The sequence below is a fragment of the Amblyomma maculatum genome, chromosome 8 (assembly GCF_055883805.1).
Source record: "Amblyomma maculatum isolate TAMU_Amacu chromosome 8, ASM5588380v1, whole genome shotgun sequence".
Taxonomy (NCBI): domain Eukaryota; kingdom Metazoa; phylum Arthropoda; class Arachnida; order Ixodida; family Ixodidae; genus Amblyomma; species Amblyomma maculatum.
In genome coordinates, this window is record NC_139351.1 from 83,280,333 (window position 1) to 83,299,901 (window position 19,569).

Here is a 19,569-nt window from a genome sequence, read left to right on the forward strand (position 1 = left end):
TGACTCAAACCTTCAAACGCGGCGCTTAGGATTCCAGGAGTAGAGTTGTAGAGCCCCTAGCGGCAGTTTGCCACCCTGAAGCATTTAGAGACACCACTATCACCATCAGCAAGTATTGTCTATTTCTTTAAATATATCCAAACACCTTGGCAAACCCTGAACATTGAAAACTGAACATGCATTTTTAGCAGGGCCTCTCACCTTCACGGCGACATTTGTATTTCTTTGAGCTTGTAGATTTGAATTTTGAGCTTGTATGAATATTAAATTGTGGATTCGATCATCATTACTTTCGTAAACAACAATACGTCCATTACAAATGTTTAGCAATGTGGCGCGTCCTCTGTCGTACCATTTTCGAACTGCTGGCGACAGCTTCCGTCGTGGACTACGACCGGCGCGGTCGACGGATGTGCTTCGTGCAAACGGGACGGTGACCGTGAACGATCTGATCGCCGACAGCAACAATCCTTTGAGAGATAACCAACACTCCACCAAGCTCACCTCCCGTATCCGGGTTCACTCCACCCTCGTGTCGTCCGCCAGCAAGCAAGTTGTGCCGTTCTCGGTCTCATCATGATCAACACGGGGTGAGGACGTCGTCTCAACTTCGCGTCTTGCTCCTCACAGCCTCCGGCGACACGTTCATAGCGCTTGGCGGCGTCGTTTTTCCTTGTAGCTCGATCAGTGGAGGTCGCGGTAGATGCGCTGCTAGCTGCGGCAAAGCATTCTTGCGGAAGCTAACGCGTGTCACTTCGAGAAACTGCGATCACCCAGTGACCCGTCCGAGAATGCTGCTTTTCGTTCTCTTACGTTTTTGCCGTCTGCTTTTGCTCTTTTCACGAGAAATCATGCGTGCTGGGTTCGTCTCTAAGGAAATTAGGGGCGGCGCGTTTTGTAGATCGGGGAAATGTTTCCTCAACGCACGGAACCGCTTTCGTAACAACTCCGATCATCAGACGACGTTCTGAAAGTCAGCTCTGCATAGCCTAGCACCTGTCGTTCACAGTGAATTGACAAGTGCCGCTAATAGAGTTGTACAGGTTTGAGTAGCATAGATGGTTGTGCTACGCGAGGGCATTTGATTCCTGCGACTTCATGTTGACGCTGGTCGCTCGAACAGTCAACCGCTTGGCCTTACGACTGAGAAAGAGCACAAAAGAAAAAAAAAAAGAAAAAAAAAAAAAAACCTTCAGAGCTGTAAAGCGTAAGTACGAGAAGTTTTCAGCGCTGTGCGTCAGACATTTACTGCGGTAGAGCACTTGTGAAGCTTCGCCCCCTCGGTCACTGCTTAAACCCGGCTTCAAGATTACGAGAATCTTTGAAAGAGAAACTAGTGGATCGGCTTACAGCTCACGGAGTGACGTGAAAGAGTTGAAAGCATATTTTTTTCTCCGTGTGTGGCTTTTGTGTCTTCGTTTTTTCTTACTGGTGCGCGCAGCTTTGCGTTGGTAATTGTTGCTTCCTGTTTACGTTCAGTTTTACGTCGTCGAGCGGCGAGAATTTGAGCGTGTGGTATCATGTACAGTTCAGTTTTCAAAAGCACTGATGGGGGGTTATTCTTTCTCTGAATTTGTCTAGTTCGGCTACTATTTTTTTATTGGTGTCAGAGGAGTAGAGCAGAGCACGAATGGAATGCCGGGGTAGGTCGATTTCGCTCTTGACATGGATCAGTTGTCATCACTGGGGCAGGTCTGACCCGCTGCTGTGCTACAGCACTACAGCTGTGCTACAGCACTACAGCTGCTTTGGAGCTTCTGTAAAGCACATGTGTCCGCTGTCGAGCACATGTTTGCTGATGGAAATTTTTTATAGTGTGGCAGTGCTCTATCATGCTTGGTTTAGGCTTTTATTTATTTTTTTTGTTAGCTTAAGTGGAGCTGATGTCCACTCTAAAAGTCTTCTTTCTCACAGTTACATTTGGAGTGCTGTTTCTCTGAGGCTTCTAATTAAGTTCACACAGTTCTCGGGCATTCATCATAGGACGTGAAACTTGGGTTTGTCAAAAGGTTCTGAACAACTTGCTCGTAATCAAAGCTTTTAAATGCTGTCATCAGCCCATGGAAATTAAGTGGGAGGGCATTCCTTTGCTGTCATCTTAAATATATGTGTGTGCAAGTCTGATTCGGAATGGCCTATGTTGTTTAGCAGTTCAGTAGTTGTAAATTTCATCTTGTGAAATCTTGTTTCTCGTTATGCTCAATGTTGCACAAAAAAAGAACTAACTGAACTATACCTTCATTGACTGTTTGTTTTTTCTTGGAAAGGTGAGAAAATTTCAACTTTTACCTTACTATCAGAAGTCTTGTTCCCTTGCAATATGAGCATCGTCAAAACATTCGCATTTCACCTGGCACATAATCTCACAGGTATAGCGAAGTTGTAGGCACTTAATATGTTAATAGTGCATTATTGTAGTAGCATTAGCAATACCTTCAGTTGCCATTGCTTCATCAGTTGCAAAAATCTCACAGACCATTGCTGAAGGCATAGCAGTGCACCACATATAGGTTAGAGCAAAGGTAAAACCTAGCAGAGATATCAGAGGCAACAAATAGAAGTGTCTTCACAGCACTCCTGTCATGTTTGCAAAGCCAGAGATTAGATTCATGCAAGGTTACACGTAAAGATAAGAATGCATGGAGCGGATGCACCCGAGCAGTACTAAGCATGGCATCTTAGTGCCGAGCATATCAATAGCATGCTTTAGGGATCAGATTTATTTAATTGTCACGGCTGTGGTCTGTCGTCCAATATTTTACTTTCTGTGATCATTCCTTACCTCTTCTCTTACTTCTGAAAATACAGCTTTCTTGTGTTTAAGCTTTTTTTTTTTTGGTGTTAACTCTTCCGGGCTGTAGAATAAAACAGGCGACTCTGAAGGATCTTGGAAAAAAAAAATTATATAAGTGAAATATAAGCTATTTAAGCAGTCAGTCAAACACACATAATTTGTCTTGTTTAACTTTATGCATTACATGATGTCACAAACCCCTGCCTTTACGGTCAATAGAGGCATGGGATCCCCTTTACAGTTACCCGTCGTCCCTCTGTGAGGTTTGAGAACACAGTTAAAAGTTGGGCTGGTCAACCCGTGAAGTGCGTGTGTCGGTGTGTGGTTGAGGAATAAGTTCAAGAAAGTCACCTTTTTTTTTTTGTTCGATTATATTGCAGTCTAATTTGGACTACTAGCTATAAATATCCAATTGCTTGTAAAAAAAGTGACTTTCATGAACTTATTCTTTAATCAAACACCAACACACATACTTCACGGTTTGACCGGCTAACTTTTAAATGTGTCCTCAAACCTCATAGAAGGATGACGGGTGACCGTAAAGGAGATCCCGTCTCTCTGTTGACCCGTAAAGGCAGGGGTTTGTGACACATAATAAAAATATAACTCTGCAAACTTGCTGAAAAAGGCAGCTCAAAAGTTGAAAAATATGAAATCAGAATAAAACACCTGAATAAAGATAAATAAACCATTACAAAATATGCTATACTGTCTCTTTTCTTAGGTGTGAAAATGTCGTTGTCCTATGTGCAAATTTCATTTTTTAGGGCTGTTCGGAAAAAGTGGTTACCGTTGATTTCCTGCACCAGTTTTTCAACTTATCCATTTAACCAACTGCACTAGCAAATACAGCGAAGCCAAATTACCTATGAACTATAATATGTTATGCAGGGAAGTCTATTTTAAAGGTATGTTGTTCTCGTAACAACATTACTAAAATTTCTAAAAGCATTTGTTTTCCTGCATGGTCTTTCTTTGCTTATAGCACAGCTTATTGTTTATGCAGTTTTGAACTTTTTGTGGTTTATGGCCAGTGCATTTTGTATAGGGCAGTGGAGCGCAATCTAGTTTGCAGCCAAAATTGAAAATCTACTTTAAGAGCTGTCGTCTGAAATCTAAGTGCTTAAACCCCTCTTGATATTGCTCAAAGAGTGTCACACTTTTTGAACCTCTGGAGGAGGCAACTGGTGCACCTGACTGAAACCCTATCATGGGTTGCTGATACCGTAGCGACTGGAAATAAAGCGGCAGGTATGCAAACTAAGGACATGCAAGGGCTGAAGGGTGAGCTAAAGTTAAAAGTTTGCTTTCCTTGGGCCCATAGTGGAAGTTGAAGGTGGACATTTACCTGATTCATCATGCAAGCTTAAGTCAGAGCTCATGATGTCTTTGGACTCTTCGCTACTGCTATAACCAAAAAAAGTCCACAGTAGAAGCAGAGGAATCACGTCAATGGGGTTGAATTCACAACTCATCCTACTGCAAGCTTGATGCCATTTTTGTTGGCTCTTAAGACCACCCCGCTCTTAACAAATATATCTTTGCATCGCTGGCTACCAGAAAACAAGTAGACCAAATCGAAAACGAAATTATGGTAGTCATACTATCCGGCTAGACACAAGTACATGTTCCAAAACATGGAAATTGCGTCAAGACCATCATTCATGTATTACTGGGGCGGTGCTGAAAGTGTAATTACACTATTTGACATTGAGTTATCATTAAGTTTTGGGAGCCACTTAAGTAGGCTTTTCATTTTATTGATTGGCATCCTCCAGATAACATTTACACTGCAAAATGACATATGATGATGGCCTGTTATCTTGATCTCACTTATTTCGGAGAGTATACAGTTATTGTCATGTCATCTCGATTGCGTTGCTGCCAGTCGTCCCGTCTAGTCCCAAATGGTGCTTTTCTGCTTCCTATGTATTTCTGCACATTGTGTTTCATTACAAGTGTGGTAATGCTTGCATTTATTTCCTGTGAGATGCACCACGTTAACCTCTCAACATATGGTATGGATGACAGCCCCATGTCCACGTTGCTGCTGCCATCGTTACATTCTTTTTAGATAGAATTTTATTTTTGAGCACTGGCTGGAGACATTGGTAACTAAATGATTGGCTCCTAGAGCGCTTGTGATTTTAAAGCAGTGAAGGAAACACTAGTCATACAGCAAGCTTGCAACACATTCTACATTGGTGGCAAAGGAAAATCTTGTAACAGGGCAACAATAAAGCCTAAAAAAAAAAAAAAAAAAAAAGAAGAGTAAAAGATATTTTAAGTGATTGGAACTCAAATGGAAATGAAAGTTTGTTGGAATTGTGTGGAATGCGAGCTGCATTTCTAGTACTACACTAAATGTTGGCAGGATCAAAGCGCCAATAGAAACAGACTATATCACTGTACTTGGCAAGATGCAGTTTTTAAAGTTTGCTGATGGCAGAGGGTACTCTTGCATTACTAAGTCTTTAGAAGACAGCCGTGCGATTTTCACGAACTGTGTGTGTATGGCTATGTAGCAAGCTCGCTGGGAGGACGCTGTTCATCACGGGTGCCAGCCGGGGCATCGGCAAGGAGATCGCCCTCAAGGCAGCCAAGGACGGTGCCAACGTGGTCATCGCGGCCAAGACGGCCGAGCCACACCCTAAGCTACCCGGCACCATTTACACGGCCGCCAAAGAAGGTAAGCTGCCGGCACATTCGTAATGCGTGCTGTTGAGGGAAAAGTCTTGACCAGGGAGTGGGATCTGCTGTCTAAGGCCGTGTTTATGCAAGTGCAAAGACAAAGCACTCTGCATGGAGAATCTTATGTGGTGCAAAGTCTCCTGGACACACCTCTTTTCGAGCCGTGCTCCGCTATAGATCAGTGTATAGTCTTACTTTGATCTTGCCTGAGTGCGAGCAGAAATGGACAAGACAGCACCAGGAACCAGGGGTTTTGCTTTTGTGTTGCTTTTGATTGCCCAGTTGTCCTCGACACCTGAGCGAAAATTTTGAATGGTGTAAAATGACTCTGCGCTTGAAACCAATGGAATTGGAGTGAAGGCACCACTCTATCCTGATCAAGGCATTATGCATGCACGGAGACTTGTACTATGTGAAACAAATTGTTGACCCCTTTTGTTGTTAGGTGCATTTTGTGACTGGATTTTTGCTTAGCAAAGCAGGAGGACAGTGGTGCATTGGAGCAGCAATCCATTTTAAACGGTGTTTTATTAGTGCTATGCTAGTAAAATCGGAATCTGACTTCTTTTGGTGCATCGGTATGTTATAGTAGACTTCACTGCGCTATATTAGTTTAATTTCATCTTCATCAGGTACATCTTGAACTGGTGATTTCGAATGTGCAGGTTTTTGGGTCAGAGGCTTATAGCCATAGAATGAAGGGCCATCGTTTTTGTTCAAGGAATGCACCCCAATATTATCATGCACTACTCTTGTTGATTAGAACCACATGATAAGTTGTTGCGTTTGTGGTCAACAAAAACCTTCCTGTAAAGGACTTCTGAGGACAGCTCCTTTTTTTTTATTGTTCCCATTGAGCGCTGATTTCTCTGGCTCTCTTTCTGGATGTGTTGGTGTTTTTCTGGCAGCAAAGAGAGGCCTACATAAGGAAGCTGAATAACAGAATTTTAACGTTCTCTCATTTCAGATTTGTGGGATCCACTACTTCAAGGAGGATATATTGCCTCCAGTTCGAAATAAATGCTGTGTAGTGTAACTTATGGGATATGTGACCGTAATATGCTTTCAACACGTAAACTGCTCGTGAAATTGGCCGATGATGGTGACCTGTCTGTTCGGCGTTGTTTTTTATTCTTTTCGAGCCTTTAAATCTTCACTTTTTGGAAAGATTGCCTCTCTTCGCAATGCCGTGGTGAATTGTTACAGGCCAACTTCGGTTTATTCTCAATGCCTTTTTATTGACCTCCTCGGACAACTCCTTTCGTTAAAAGGGAGCAGCATGTGACATACTTTTGAGTTTCTTGTATTTATTTATGATCTTAGAATTTCTCCTCACCTTTAATCACGAGCCTGTGTCGGTCTGCCATACTGAAGCATGTGGTTTGTCCTACCGGTCACTGAGCGCTCCGAATGCAGGTTCTGGCCCTGTTTCTGTTTTTTGAACAAGGGGGTTGGGGTGCAAAGGTGGTCATGGACAAAGTATAGCATGATATGCCTGCAGATTGGGCTGTCAAAGGTGGACATTTACTAGTAAAACCTCGTTACAAGAGGCACTCAAGGGACCCGAAAAACATGTCTCTTGTAAGCAAGGTCTCTTGTAACCAAAAATTCTCAAATCACTGTGTTGATCAGCTTACTGCACATCAGTATATAAATGCATTCACATGCATTAATAGGAAATTGTTCAGGAAAGCTTAAAGGAGTTATTCATACTAGTATGTATTTTTGTGAGTGCAGAGTGTATTCCTTCCCAAATTCTGGAGGTAAAGCACTTCTCTTTGCAAGCCTTCCTGTTGCTCTAATACCTTTGAGGCACTCTTGCATGCTCGTCAACCTCAGATGCTTACAGGCTTGTCACCCTCAGATGATTCACTAAGAGAAAAACATCAGGATTCTAAGCTTTCACCTTGTGATCAAATTTTAACATTGAGGAGTTAAAAATGCTGGATGTCATTCATGCATTTTGATTTGCTTCGTAGGTAACAGTAATGCGATGCCGTTTTGACTTTCCAATCATGAGGAAGCACTCCTCAGTTCCTGTTATACACAACAAAAAGGACACTGATATGGAACAGAATTTAGCTAAGGGATCTGAAGTGCATCATGTACGAGTTGGCACACTTCAGCTGCATTGCATGAGCACACCTGGGTTGTGTCTGTTTTAAATAGTGAAGAATTTACTCCACGGACCTGAAAACGTTGTCCTTAGTAACCGAGTGTCTCTTGTGAGTAACCATGTCTCTTGTATGCAATGTTGTTAACATGGCAGACATAGGAAAACCAACCAAACCATTTTCAAATGTCTCTTATAACCGAGTGTCTCTTGTAACGAGATTTAACTAACGCGTTAAAGGCCCCTTCACCAAAAATCAGGCGTTGGCGTTGTGAGCAAAGAATCATAAGCGTGGCACTGGCAGGCAGTAGCGGGCAGCTGACATGGCCACGCACTTACTGGGCGTACGTTTTTGTGACGTTAATGTTTGACAGAAGCTGCCAACTTGGGACTCTCCTTTCATATGGGAGGGTGATATCAGAATCAGTCTGCCAGGACCCTTGCATTCATGTTACCCTTAGGCCACACAGGCACTTTCGTATGGCTTGGTTAAAGCGGGGCTTTGTGTGTAGTGTGGCAACCTATGCTATCGTGTCATGCCCTTAAAAGCAGAGCTAAAGTGTTCAATTTCCAGCTTGCAGCTGAGAAAGCTGTACGCATTTCAAGCAATGTTTTTTCTGTGTTTTAAACCTACCTTCCCTATTTTCTTATGCCTTTCCCTACTTAGGTACATTGTTAGTTGTTTTCCTTTCTCCTTAAAGGGCGGAGCATATTCTGTGTGGCAAAAGCGGTTCCAATTTTCTTTTTGCTCCCCAGTGGAGGACGCGGGTGGCAAGTGCCTACCATGCATCCTGGACGTCCGCGATGAGGAGCAAGTCAAGCGGGCCGTGGGTGACGCAGTCTCCAAGTTTGGCGGCATCGACATCCTGGTCAACAACGCCAGTGCCATCAGCCTCACCCAGACGCTCAGCACCGACATGAAGCGCTACGACCTCATGCACGCCGTCAACGTGCGGGGCACATTCCTCACGTAGGTTGGGATGAACACCCGCTAAGCTGTACTCTCCGCCTGGTGGTGTCCTAGTGCCATCATGTTTGAAATGTGGGGCAGTAACTGTAAATTGTGACTTAGTTTCAGTGTAGCTCTTATATTGCAACCTTAAAGGGGGTGTACAAAGAACACAAAAGTAGAAGCTGAAGAAAACAAGTGTGTATTAATGCTCGGTATTTCTTTTTGGCAAGCTCTTAATTGCTCCGAGTTCGTGACATGTACCTGATTCGCAGTGACTTTTCAGACAGAAAGCAGGTCGTGTAATGCACGCCACTGAAAGCCTAATACCTATATGCATTGTCGAACTGTGAAACTGGGGTGATGCTGGAGTCATGAAGTGAGGTTAGGCAGGCAATACGATTCGCGTATAATGCATGGTGGGACAGAGATGTCAGATATAGCATGTGGGTGAGAGAGAAAATGCTTGAGAGGGGTGAATTTGTGTGTTTCCCAGTGAAAGTGTTACGCAAGAAAATTAAAACTAGAACTCGTTAGAGCAAAGCAGTAGAAAGCCACAATTGAAGATATGACTTGTATTTTTGCAGAAATCTTATATAAGAGACTTTGGTTTCTCGTTGTCCTCATTAAAAAATGCCAAGAGACCTTTTCACTTGTTTGCACGGCATTTGGTCTTTGGGAGGATAGCAGTAGCGCAGCATAATATCACTCCTAAAAATGTCCACTCTACTTAATGTTGCATTTCTTGACTGTTCTGGCTCAAAAGTTATGTCCAACAGCCAAGAAACAGGCTAACAGTTCGTGATGGGCAGGGTTATATAAATTGTGAAAAAGGAATTCATTAGCCTGTGGCACCTGATGACTGTAGATCCTGACCATGGAAGTGGTATAAATACGAGAATTAGATACTTGCAGATTAATTCTTAGTTCACTTTGTGAGTTATCTCAGATCATGAGTTACAGCTTGCCAGGATGCCTCAAGTTGCATCTTACCAGTACTCACCTAAGGAGAACAAATTTGGAGACGAACACAAAATGCTCAACCCAACTGTGGTCTACGCAAATGGGTGTCGAAATGCAAATGGTAATGGGTAAAGTTAAGAGATGGGAAGTGTGCAGAGTGGGTCAGAGAAATAACTTGATTGCGAAGAGAAGACAATCGATGGTCGCTTAGGGTAAGAAACTGGATTGCAGGGGAAGGAAAGGTAGCAGGGCTGGCAGAAAGTCAGGTTGGGTGGATGAGGTTGCGAAGTGTGCAGGGGTGAGGTACCCCTAGCTGGCTCAGGACTAGGTTATGTGGAAAGCTGTGGGAGATGCCGCTTTCCAGCAGTGGGCGTGGTCAGTCTGCTGATGATGGCAATTCAGGAAGCACAATATAATGCACTAGATTGTGCCAGAACAAAGGGAATACTTACTATCAGTGAAGTAGTGATGTGAGATAAGAGATTTCAAAGGTGGGATTGGCCACCGCAGGAAATTTGTAGTACTAATATAAACCAGTCTTGCCTTATTCACCCAGCGCGCTTGCTATTTCTTCCTGTACTGTTATTCAGTACTAAACTTCTGAGTGTTAGGTTTAGGTTAAGGCAGCCTTGAAAGAAAGGTGAACTCTGGCCACTTCATGACCTCTACCAGCATATTTAGCCGAATACCGTTTTTTCTTGTCAAACATATTATTAAGTACCAGCTGTGCTGCTTGAGTGAAAAGCTCTAGTAGCAGTCTAGATGAGCAAGTGAGATCACGTGACGCCACTTTGTGTTGCTGAGCAAGTACCAGATTGAATTTGCGCATTTTAAATCGTAAAAGTCAAATAATTTTCTGTATTTTTGCTTGCAAGCAACTCCCAGCATTGTACATTCTGATTGTGCATTATCGCTTGAACGGTTGCAATTAATTGATGGCGTTGCTGAGATTTGTATACACAATTTCTAATATTTGCGTAGCCCTCTAAATAAGCAAACTTGACCCAAAAATAACCCACCTAGAAAAGCATCACACAGTAGCAGTATAACATGTGCTATTGCACTCAGTTTGTCACTTGTGTGCTGCCGGAAGGTGGTGCCACAATGCTTTCTCGCCCAATGGTGAACTTTTGTAGGCTGCTGTGAGGAAAAAAATTTAACCGATTTGTCTTGCGTGTTGTTTACGGAAAAGCTGCTGTATTTCTGACATGCCTGCATTTTGCTGTTGTTGGACGCTTCACTAGAGGAAGCCATTGAAAGCTGGAAGTCCTTATAGGAGGCCCTGACATGCTTCAGATTGCTTGAAAATTCAGTCGAGTCTGCCTTTTTATGCGCAACTTTCTGTTGCTGTTTGTTTTTTTCTTCGTCTTCTTCTGAACTTCAGCTCCAAGTACTGCATTCCGCATCTGAAGAAGTCCAGCAACCCACACATTCTCATGCTCAGCCCACCACTGGTCATGAAGCCCATCTGGTTCCAGAACCACCTGGGTGAGCACTCTTCGTGCAGATTCATTCTTGTCGTATTGTTGCAAACCTCTGCCTTTACGGTGGGCAGAGGCACGGGATCCCCTTTATGTTTACCGGCCTTCCCTCTAACGAGGTTTGCAGACACAGTTTAGTTGGGCCAGCCAGCCAGTGAAGCTTGTGTGTTGATGTGTGGTTGACTGGAGTCACTTTTGCTGCTGACAACTGGATGTTTTGTAGTGAATAGCTCAGTTGACACGAATAGCAACGGGAACACTACTAAAAGTTTTGACGACAAGATTGCAACGCAAGGCGGTTCGGTAAATAACAGATGAGAATTCTGACTGCAGTCAAACCCACTTATAGAAATATTGGAGTGCTATGGAAATACCATTGTTTTATAACCGATAATTGTTATAACTGGGTTAAAAAGCAAAGAAAACACAAACTCTTAATGAGTGAAAAGTGTCTCGCACTTTTTTCTTAATCCGAGGCAGAAACCTGTAATCATTGAGATTTAACTGCCTCACGCCAATCTTGTTGACATCCCCCTGCAAGGCGTTCAACTGTTGTAAGTATCCAAGTGAAAGATTTTAGCATTTTAGCAAAAATGAAGTCCCGGCACAGACTTGATCATTCTTATTGCTTCCTGGTGTGGCTTGGCTGGCACGGTTGCGGTATAGTAAAACCTCGTTGGTTCCAAGTCATTGGAACCGAGAAAAATGCTTGAATTAACTCGGTTTCCAAATTAACTGAACACTGCTAAAAAAATGTGGCCCAGGCAAACAATTACATTGCGAGAACATGTTTGTAATACCTTCATCATCATAAGCACGTAATCGGCCGCGATCATGATGCCGCCTTTTTAGCATAGTTCGCTCAAGCGCATTCTAATGATTTTATGGCAGCGGACGGGCCTGCTCCTGTCGTGGTGGCGTGATAAAGCAAATACTGAAAACTAACAGGCCTGCATAACCGGACGAGCAGAGCAAGGCGCTGCCGGCCCTCCTGCCCGGGGGTGCTGGCACTGCCAAGTCTGCCCCCCCTCCCCCCATTCACACGCCTACTGCAGGGACTAACACGAAAAGATAAACGCGGTTTGATGTCATCAATGAGCAGCATCTTGGCGCCCTGCTAAGAAATGCGCTGCGAACTGCGGTGATGGCGGCGCGAAACGGAGCAACATTCTGCTTCAACAATTTTTTTCCCCCCAAGTTTTCAGTGGCATAAGTGCGGCTAAATTTATGCTAAAAATTGCAGGTCCGCAGATATTCTTTGAATTATCTGGGATTTCGAATTTGGCGAGTTCGAATTATCGATGTTTTACTGCATTTGTGAGTCCTTTGCTCTTTGGGTTGATGTTCAGTGACATAATTTAATTCTTATAATCTTTAATTTACCATGAGAGCATTGCAATATGCAGTTTATTTTACCACAGAGTATTAACACAGCTTCTTGGGCTAGTTGGTGCATACTTGAGTTGGTGAAAAACTGCGCCGAACGAAACACACCACAAGAAAGAAGACGAGACACAGGCGTTACTCACAACTAAATTTTAATGACAACTACGAGGGAGCTCATATAGGCGAAGTTTCAAAGGGAAAGAAGGGTGGGTTGAAATATAGGGGAAGGGGATGCGACCATCAAAAAAGTAACGAAACACCCAAAAAAAATGGTTAATGGATAACAGCATCTAAAAACTTAAATTCGGAGGCAAGAAGAGATAAGTGGAAGTCGGGGGCACCCAGAACGCTGTGCAATTGCTTCCGCCACGTGGGATTGTGCTGAATGACGAGTCGGCTGCCTTGGACGAGGAGTGTGTCATCGTGCAGCTGTCAGGCAGTGAGCAGCCCATTGGCAACCTTCGCACTGCAGGTGTCGAAATTCCATCGACCGTCTCACAGACGTGGACCACGAGTTAGAACTGTGCGCTGGGCTCACAGATGCAGAAATTATTCGCCAAGTGCTTGTGGAGTCTGAGAACGATGACGACGAGGGCTCACCTGCAGCAGCGCCGCCGATGTAAGCTGAGCTGATGCAAGCGAAATTCAGGCGGGCCTGTTAGCACGGAAGCGGAGCATGGTGCAGAAAAGCATTCATCACTTTTTCTGGCCTCAAAGTCGATAATGGCAATAAATTGAGCTTTTTTGGTGCACATTTATTTTTTCGGCCATTTTCGCGGTCCGTTGAGAGTCTGAAAAATCGGTCCTCGACTGTACAGTGATGAAGAGGAGAATACAAAGTTACAAGAAACAAGTATTCAAAATTTAAAATGAACAGAGAGCCACAGTAAAGATACAATAAGCAATTATCAAGGAAAATCATTGTTTAAAAAAAAGGTAGAAACATTCTTTTTTTTTTTTTTTTTTTGAGGCAACAGCACAGAGCGAAAATATTTTCTCTGAGCTTTGAGGTTCCGTGGAAGTTCCACAGTCAGATAGTTTATCGGCAGCGGCAGGTGTACGAGAGGACGAGGTGATGAGCTCACCATGTGAGACACATCAGAAACTTGAATTTCCATGACCGTGCTGTTGCGAGAGTGGCACACGAGAGACTGAATCTCCCCACTGTGCACTGCCTTGCCAAGACGGGGCCATAGCACACGGGTGAGGGAGGGAATGTCCAGAAGAGGGGACTGAGCCCTCCTGTAAGTTCTGCGATATATGAGGAAGCTTCTGACACAAGGCTGCAATGGCTGATTAGTGCTCAGTTGTCAGATGTGCACACTCTTGTTTGAGGAGTAGTTCATACCTTACGCTTCTGGGGAGCGTGGTGCTTTACACTGCCCTGAGCTGGTGCACACCGCATTAATGTTGTTGCCAGATGTGGAGAAGTCTTTTCAATGCTCTGTCTTTCTTCTGCATCACATTGAAGCTGCTTGCATTTAGCAGCAAAAAGCCATAATACACAAAACCAGCCATATATAGCACACATATTCGAAACTCAAAACGTAAGTTGTACATTTTCTTGAATGAAGGTAGGGCTGTTTGAAATTTCTCGATCCAAATTTGGAGGGCCAGTGAGTTTCCAAATAACAACCAGAGTGAAGCACAAATGCAACAGGACTGCAGGGAAGGAAGCAGGAATAACTTAGCAAACTGCGCTGCTGGCAGGTAGCCTTGCCTTCTGGTTTTCTTGAAGCCTTCAAAAGAATGGTAGTATTTGCTACCACTTTGTGACTGCTCGCAGGTTTTGTACACACCCTGATGTCCAGTGAGGTGCACTAAAGGTTTTGAGTTGTGGCCAATGCAGAGATTCTTGGAAGCAACCTCAGTGGTCTCCTCTGACAAACGCAACTTCTCCCAGTGCTTCAGATTGTGCAGCCAGGCAAGGATTTAATGTTGTAAACTTTTCTTGCCAGCATGCAAATGAGCTGCCATGACATTGGGTAGTCATTTTATGTGTTGAGGCCGTATGCAATTTTCATATCATTTTAAATGGTAGTAGACACTTGCAAAACGTATAGAGGGTTTTTCTTGCTTCAGTATCGTCAAGCTTAGAGAAGACAGGTGCTGTGCTATGGAACATAAGAAATAAAGAGCAGGCACTGGTGTATTGATCAGCATGTCTGCAGGATAGGAAGTCTAAGACATGACTCTTTCGTGGCAAGAAATTCAGAGTGCACAAATTTGAAGCCATCTCACAAAGAAATGTTATTTCTGGACTTGCTTTTTTTTTTTGTGCCATTTTTGTATTGCTGAAATTTTTATTTCAAAATTTGCATTGAACTTACCAATGAATATAACGGTGTGCAGAAATGAACTTCTTGGATTAGTTCCTCTCAATCATATTATGGTGATATGAGCTGCCCGAAATGCACTGTCTCAATTCAAGCACTCTTACGTTTTTTACACTATTGGAGCTTTATTTTGTCTAATATATGTTCATGAAAAAATTGGGCGAGCGTCGCGAGCAAGGTCTTCGCAGACAGCAAAGTTCCACGTAGATGCTCCGCCTTGATTTCATAACAGTACAAGAGAATGGTCAAGTATCCTTGCTTACAGTGCGCGACGTGGAATCCTTGGATTGCGTACACGTTCACAATCGAGGTTTGTGATGTCTTTAAAGGGCAGACTATATAAAATATGCTGCGAGAGGAGTTGTTTGATATCACTGCACTGGACCTATGTCTTTGGGAGCATGTTTGTGGGATGTTTGTGGGATTAGTGGAAACCTATGACAAATTTAGCATGCAGCAAGCTTGGAGGCTATTGGTCCGGAAAGTTCTTTTGTCATTTTTGAGCATTGCAGTAAATATGATAATGGAATTGACTTATTTTCTTCTTACTGCAAGTAATGCACTATTTTTCTCACTGTGGAGGTGAATAGTGAAAAGAAGAGCACTAGCTTTGAAAGCATTGCACCTGATACATTTAAACCTGTTTGTAATGAATTTGAAACAAGTTTGCAATTTTCAGTTATCATGTAAAGGCTCAAAAAGACAATGCAGAATGGAAGCCAGAATAAGTATTAAATGCAGGAGAAATCCCCTTGAAAGTGCTTGCAGTAAAACCCTGTTAGTCTAGGTTATTAAAGGTTTTTAAACCTTACTATGAAAAGTTATTAAACGTTCCGCAATTGCGCTAAGGTCGCGGTGTGACTGGAGCAGCAGTAGCTGCCGTCATCTCCATCGCAGCTCTCATTATGAGACTACGAGCTGTAGTTCAAAGTTTAGGGGAAAACTTAACGTGGTGTAGAATTTGTATTAAGGGAGTGATTACTCATTGGCATACACCCAAGCGCAGCCATACGGCAACACAAGAAAGCGAAACAGCTTTCTCAGAAACTTCATAGTTAAAGAAAAACTTGTCCTGGTCTAGGGTTCGAACCCGGGACCATTTCCTCTCCGAGGCAGTCTATATCATCTGAGCGAACCAGGAAGGCTAGTAGATGGTAGCGCGAGAGCGAGTTATGAATAACTCAGAGGGGAAAATGCATTAGTTTAGAATGTATTAGAATTTCAAAATTGGCAGGGATTGAGTTAACAATGTGTTACCACAATAAGGAAGCCTGGCATCTTTTGGTGGCATGCAAGGATGCTCACTAGGTTGCGTGTGTAGACAGCAGAAGTTTAAAACCTTTACCATCTGTGACATCATCATCATCCTTCACCACACTTCAGTGGCGCAGTAAAGAATAGCCTGAGCATTATTTAGTTCACTGTTTTATGCGCTGCCTTGCAGCAAGTTTGAAGAGAAATTCTGGAATGAGCTAGAAAGGACCCTTTAGGACTACTTTGGCCTTATCTACGACGGTGAAGCTGGCAGGAGTCATGAATTCCATTGCACTGATATCTCGTACACTATCTTTCTTCTTCTCTTCACTGTTGACTTCAAGAATGGCTGTTGGGACTTAGTGATGGTTTGTGTAAAGCCATCTGGCATCCTGTGGTTGCTGTGACAGTCATTTTACGTGGTTTATTGTCACACGAATGCAGTTGTTAGGGCCTCATATGTTGATGTTTCGCCGTGTCATGCAGCTTATACCATGTCCAAGTACGGGATGTCCATGTGTGTCCTGGGCCTTGCTGAGGAACTGCGAGCAGATGGCATTGCTGTCAACGCGGTCTGGCCCAAAACAGGTGAGTGTTTTAGGCTGTGCATTATTTGAGTACATTTCTTTGTTTTTTTTTGCATAAGTAAACTCCTGGCATTTGCTTGTGAAAAGAAAATGCAGTAAGCTTTTGGCTTCATAAGTAAACTGGAAGCTTGAATTAACACTTTCCTGTCCGAAGGAAAAGGGGTGGTTTTTGGGTGGTGTCATTAATAACTTTTTTTTTCTTAACAAAACTTCCTTGGCACAGTAGTGTATGGTATCAAATTATACAGGAAGAATTCCTCTTCACAAGGGTATTAGGGACAATAAACATATTTATTGAGTAAGCGATGAAAAAAAAAACTATCAGCAAAAAAGTCTAGTGAAAAAAATAACACACAAAAGTATCAGAGTTTCTTGTCACAAATAAAACAAAAAATTTTCAAAGTATATGTTTTTTACAAGGACCAATGCAACATTGCAGCAAATTTTAGCTTTCTATTGACAGTATTCGCTGAGCGGGCTTTTGATGGGAGTAGGCGCGAACAGGAAAGTGTTAAAGCAAGTGTCCGTGCGGAGGTCGCAGTTGTTTCTGAAACTCGTAAGTGAGCGAAATCGCTGCAACACTTGCCACGCAGACAAATTGTTGGCTAGGTATTGTTTCATATCAGTGCATGAGGAAGTGCCATCTGCTCTATGACACCTGTCTGCTTTGGGAAGGCTAGCATGGTATTTTGGAACAATTGAAAGGTAGTTAGTTTGAGTGAAAGAAGCCCTAATAGCACGCGTCAGACACATAGAAGGCGCATGATAAGCAGTAAATTGCATCTGGCGATGTTTCATTTGGGGAATTTTCCGTCTTTCAGGAAATATTACCAGTGAAATAAGACGAAACGGGGAACCTTGATTGGCTTTCAAGGACATTTAGGAGAAATATGTTTTTTGCTTTTGTTTGCATATAGGTAGGCATTCCAAAATGGTACATAGGAAAGGGCCCAGATATAGGGACTTTTGGGTTGTGAAACTAGATCCTAGGTGGGCCGGCGCAGTCAAATGGGGTACCAAAATTTAAGTTCAGCTGTCTGTGCAAAGCAACCATCAGTCACATTTGATCGATAGCCTGTGGGCACGGTCCTGAAGGTGCTAAACAGCTGAGAACTCTAGGGACTCGGTCTTAGCACCATGGAGGTGTTCAGGGTGCCTGTAGTGAAGGTATGTCAAGAAGCATCAAGCATTTCTGATTTTGTCTTTCTTCCCATGGACAGCCATTCACACGGCGGCCATCGAGATGCTGATGGGGGCTGAACATGGCCAGAGCTCAAGTCGCAAGCCAACTATCATGGCTGATGCTGCATATGCCATCCTGACCAAGCCAAGCCGAAGCTTCACTGGAAATTTCGTCATTGACGAGCGGCTGCTTCGTGAAGAAGGTGTTCAGGACTTCGAGCAGTACTCATGTGTGCCCGGTGAGTTCTTCCACTGGCCTCAGACATCTGAGCAGCACCACATACCGTATAAACGCTTGTAAGGGGAGCACTTTTTTTTTCAGATTCGAAGGCCAGTTTTCGGGGTGCGGCCCATACACACAACCTACGAAACATTTTTTTTTTTCAAGTAAAAACAGACAAGTCAGTGAAAGTATGGCGTTTATTTACCATTCAATCGTCACTCGTAGGTGCTGTGCTCTGGTGCACGTTCACCTCACAAGTCATTGTCTTCAGTCCCGTCTAAACTGTTAGAAATCCCGGTCACCTTGAAACTATGGGATACAATGTCTGTAGGCACGGAGTTTCACACGGAAAAAATCCTGCCGAGCACATTCGCAAACGGGGCCCTCTTGAGCCTTTGACACTCGTGTACCTTTGACAGTCGCAAAACAAAGCAAGGGTGGCTGGGACTGGCGATACTGTTGCTGATATGGATTGCGGAAGCTCGTGACGGAGGGAAAATATGATAATGATGATCACCCATGACTCGGTGCCATCTGTGGGCGGCATCTGGAAACTCCTGTGCGGGTGCATTTTGAAGGCTATTCCCACTTGGGTCGTGGAAAGTATCATGCGGTCCTTACACAAAATTTTTTTTTTAACATTTGCTTCGAGAAATAGGGGGCGCAGCCCTTACTGCAGCCCTTACACGCGTTTATACGGTACTTCATTGGCAAAGGCCTGAACTTGACCACACCTTGACTAATGCTCAGCATCAAGCCATCATTGTAGTTTTTCTCTCTTTTCACTCTCTATCTCAACCTAGCAGTTTCGCTCTGTGTGGTTATTTGTTTGCCAAGCCCTATTGTGCAAGCCTCCCGTATCCTTCCTTCGCTGTTAGTGTAGATCAAAGTTGTTCACCGAATTTCATGTGCTGCTGCTGAAGGGCTGGCTTTAATCACTCAGCCGTTTATTATTTCATTTGTACCGCATACTGAAATATTGTTCCCCATGAAGTTCTGTCCTAACGACCCTAACAGGGGCCTCAATTCTTGTAGCCTTGATGCCGTAGGTAGCGCAAAAGGGTTTTCTCACAGTTCCCACCTTCGTCGTTAGATCGCATTTTGCATGAAACTGACGGTAATGCAGAACATACTACATCCACCGCTGTGGACGATGTTGGCACTGGTGGTCACTGTTAAGCTTAGGTTGTATAGTGAAACCCTCATTTAACAATACCGCTTTGAACAGTATACAGTAAAAGCTCGTTAATTCAAATTCCACGGGGCCGCCAGGCCAGTTCGAATTAACCAAAATTCGAACTAATGAAAGTGAGCAAAAATGAAGGCATTTGATGCCCGGAGGGCACGAAAAACATTTATTTAGCAAAAAAGTCTGTTATCATCTTCTGCTTCTTCTCTCTGAGGGCTACCGTACTCACTCGGTCTTCTAGCATGCGAATGCGACGCAGGGAGTCTTCTTCCCCCTCTTCAAAGCTGAAAAAAAGGCGCGCGACATTCAGCGCTCCCATAACTTCTGCCGCGGATGGACGCACGGGCTCTTGCTCCTCGTCGTCGTCCTCGTCTTCTGCCTCTTCTGGGACAGACTGCTCCCCAACAATTTCAGCGACAAT

The 19,569-nt window shown here is 43.6% G+C and overlaps 1 protein-coding gene across 1 annotated transcript in view; it reads left to right on the plus strand.

The window, feature by feature from the left end:
* The first annotated feature begins 334 nt into the window (after positions 1-334).
* The window catches only part of Hsdl2 (Hydroxysteroid dehydrogenase like 2), a 37,476-nt gene continuing 18,241 nt past the window's right edge, over positions 335-19,569 (plus strand). The window contains exons 1-6 of the mRNA XM_084576654.1: positions 335-590; positions 5,320-5,483; positions 8,355-8,568; positions 10,895-10,998; positions 16,454-16,555; positions 17,775-17,975. Of these exons, the coding sequence (XP_084432780.1) occupies positions 577-590; positions 5,320-5,483; positions 8,355-8,568; positions 10,895-10,998; positions 16,454-16,555; positions 17,775-17,975 (799 nt within the window). The 5' untranslated portion in view covers positions 335-576. The remainder of the gene's footprint in view (positions 591-5,319; positions 5,484-8,354; positions 8,569-10,894; positions 10,999-16,453; positions 16,556-17,774; positions 17,976-19,569) is intronic.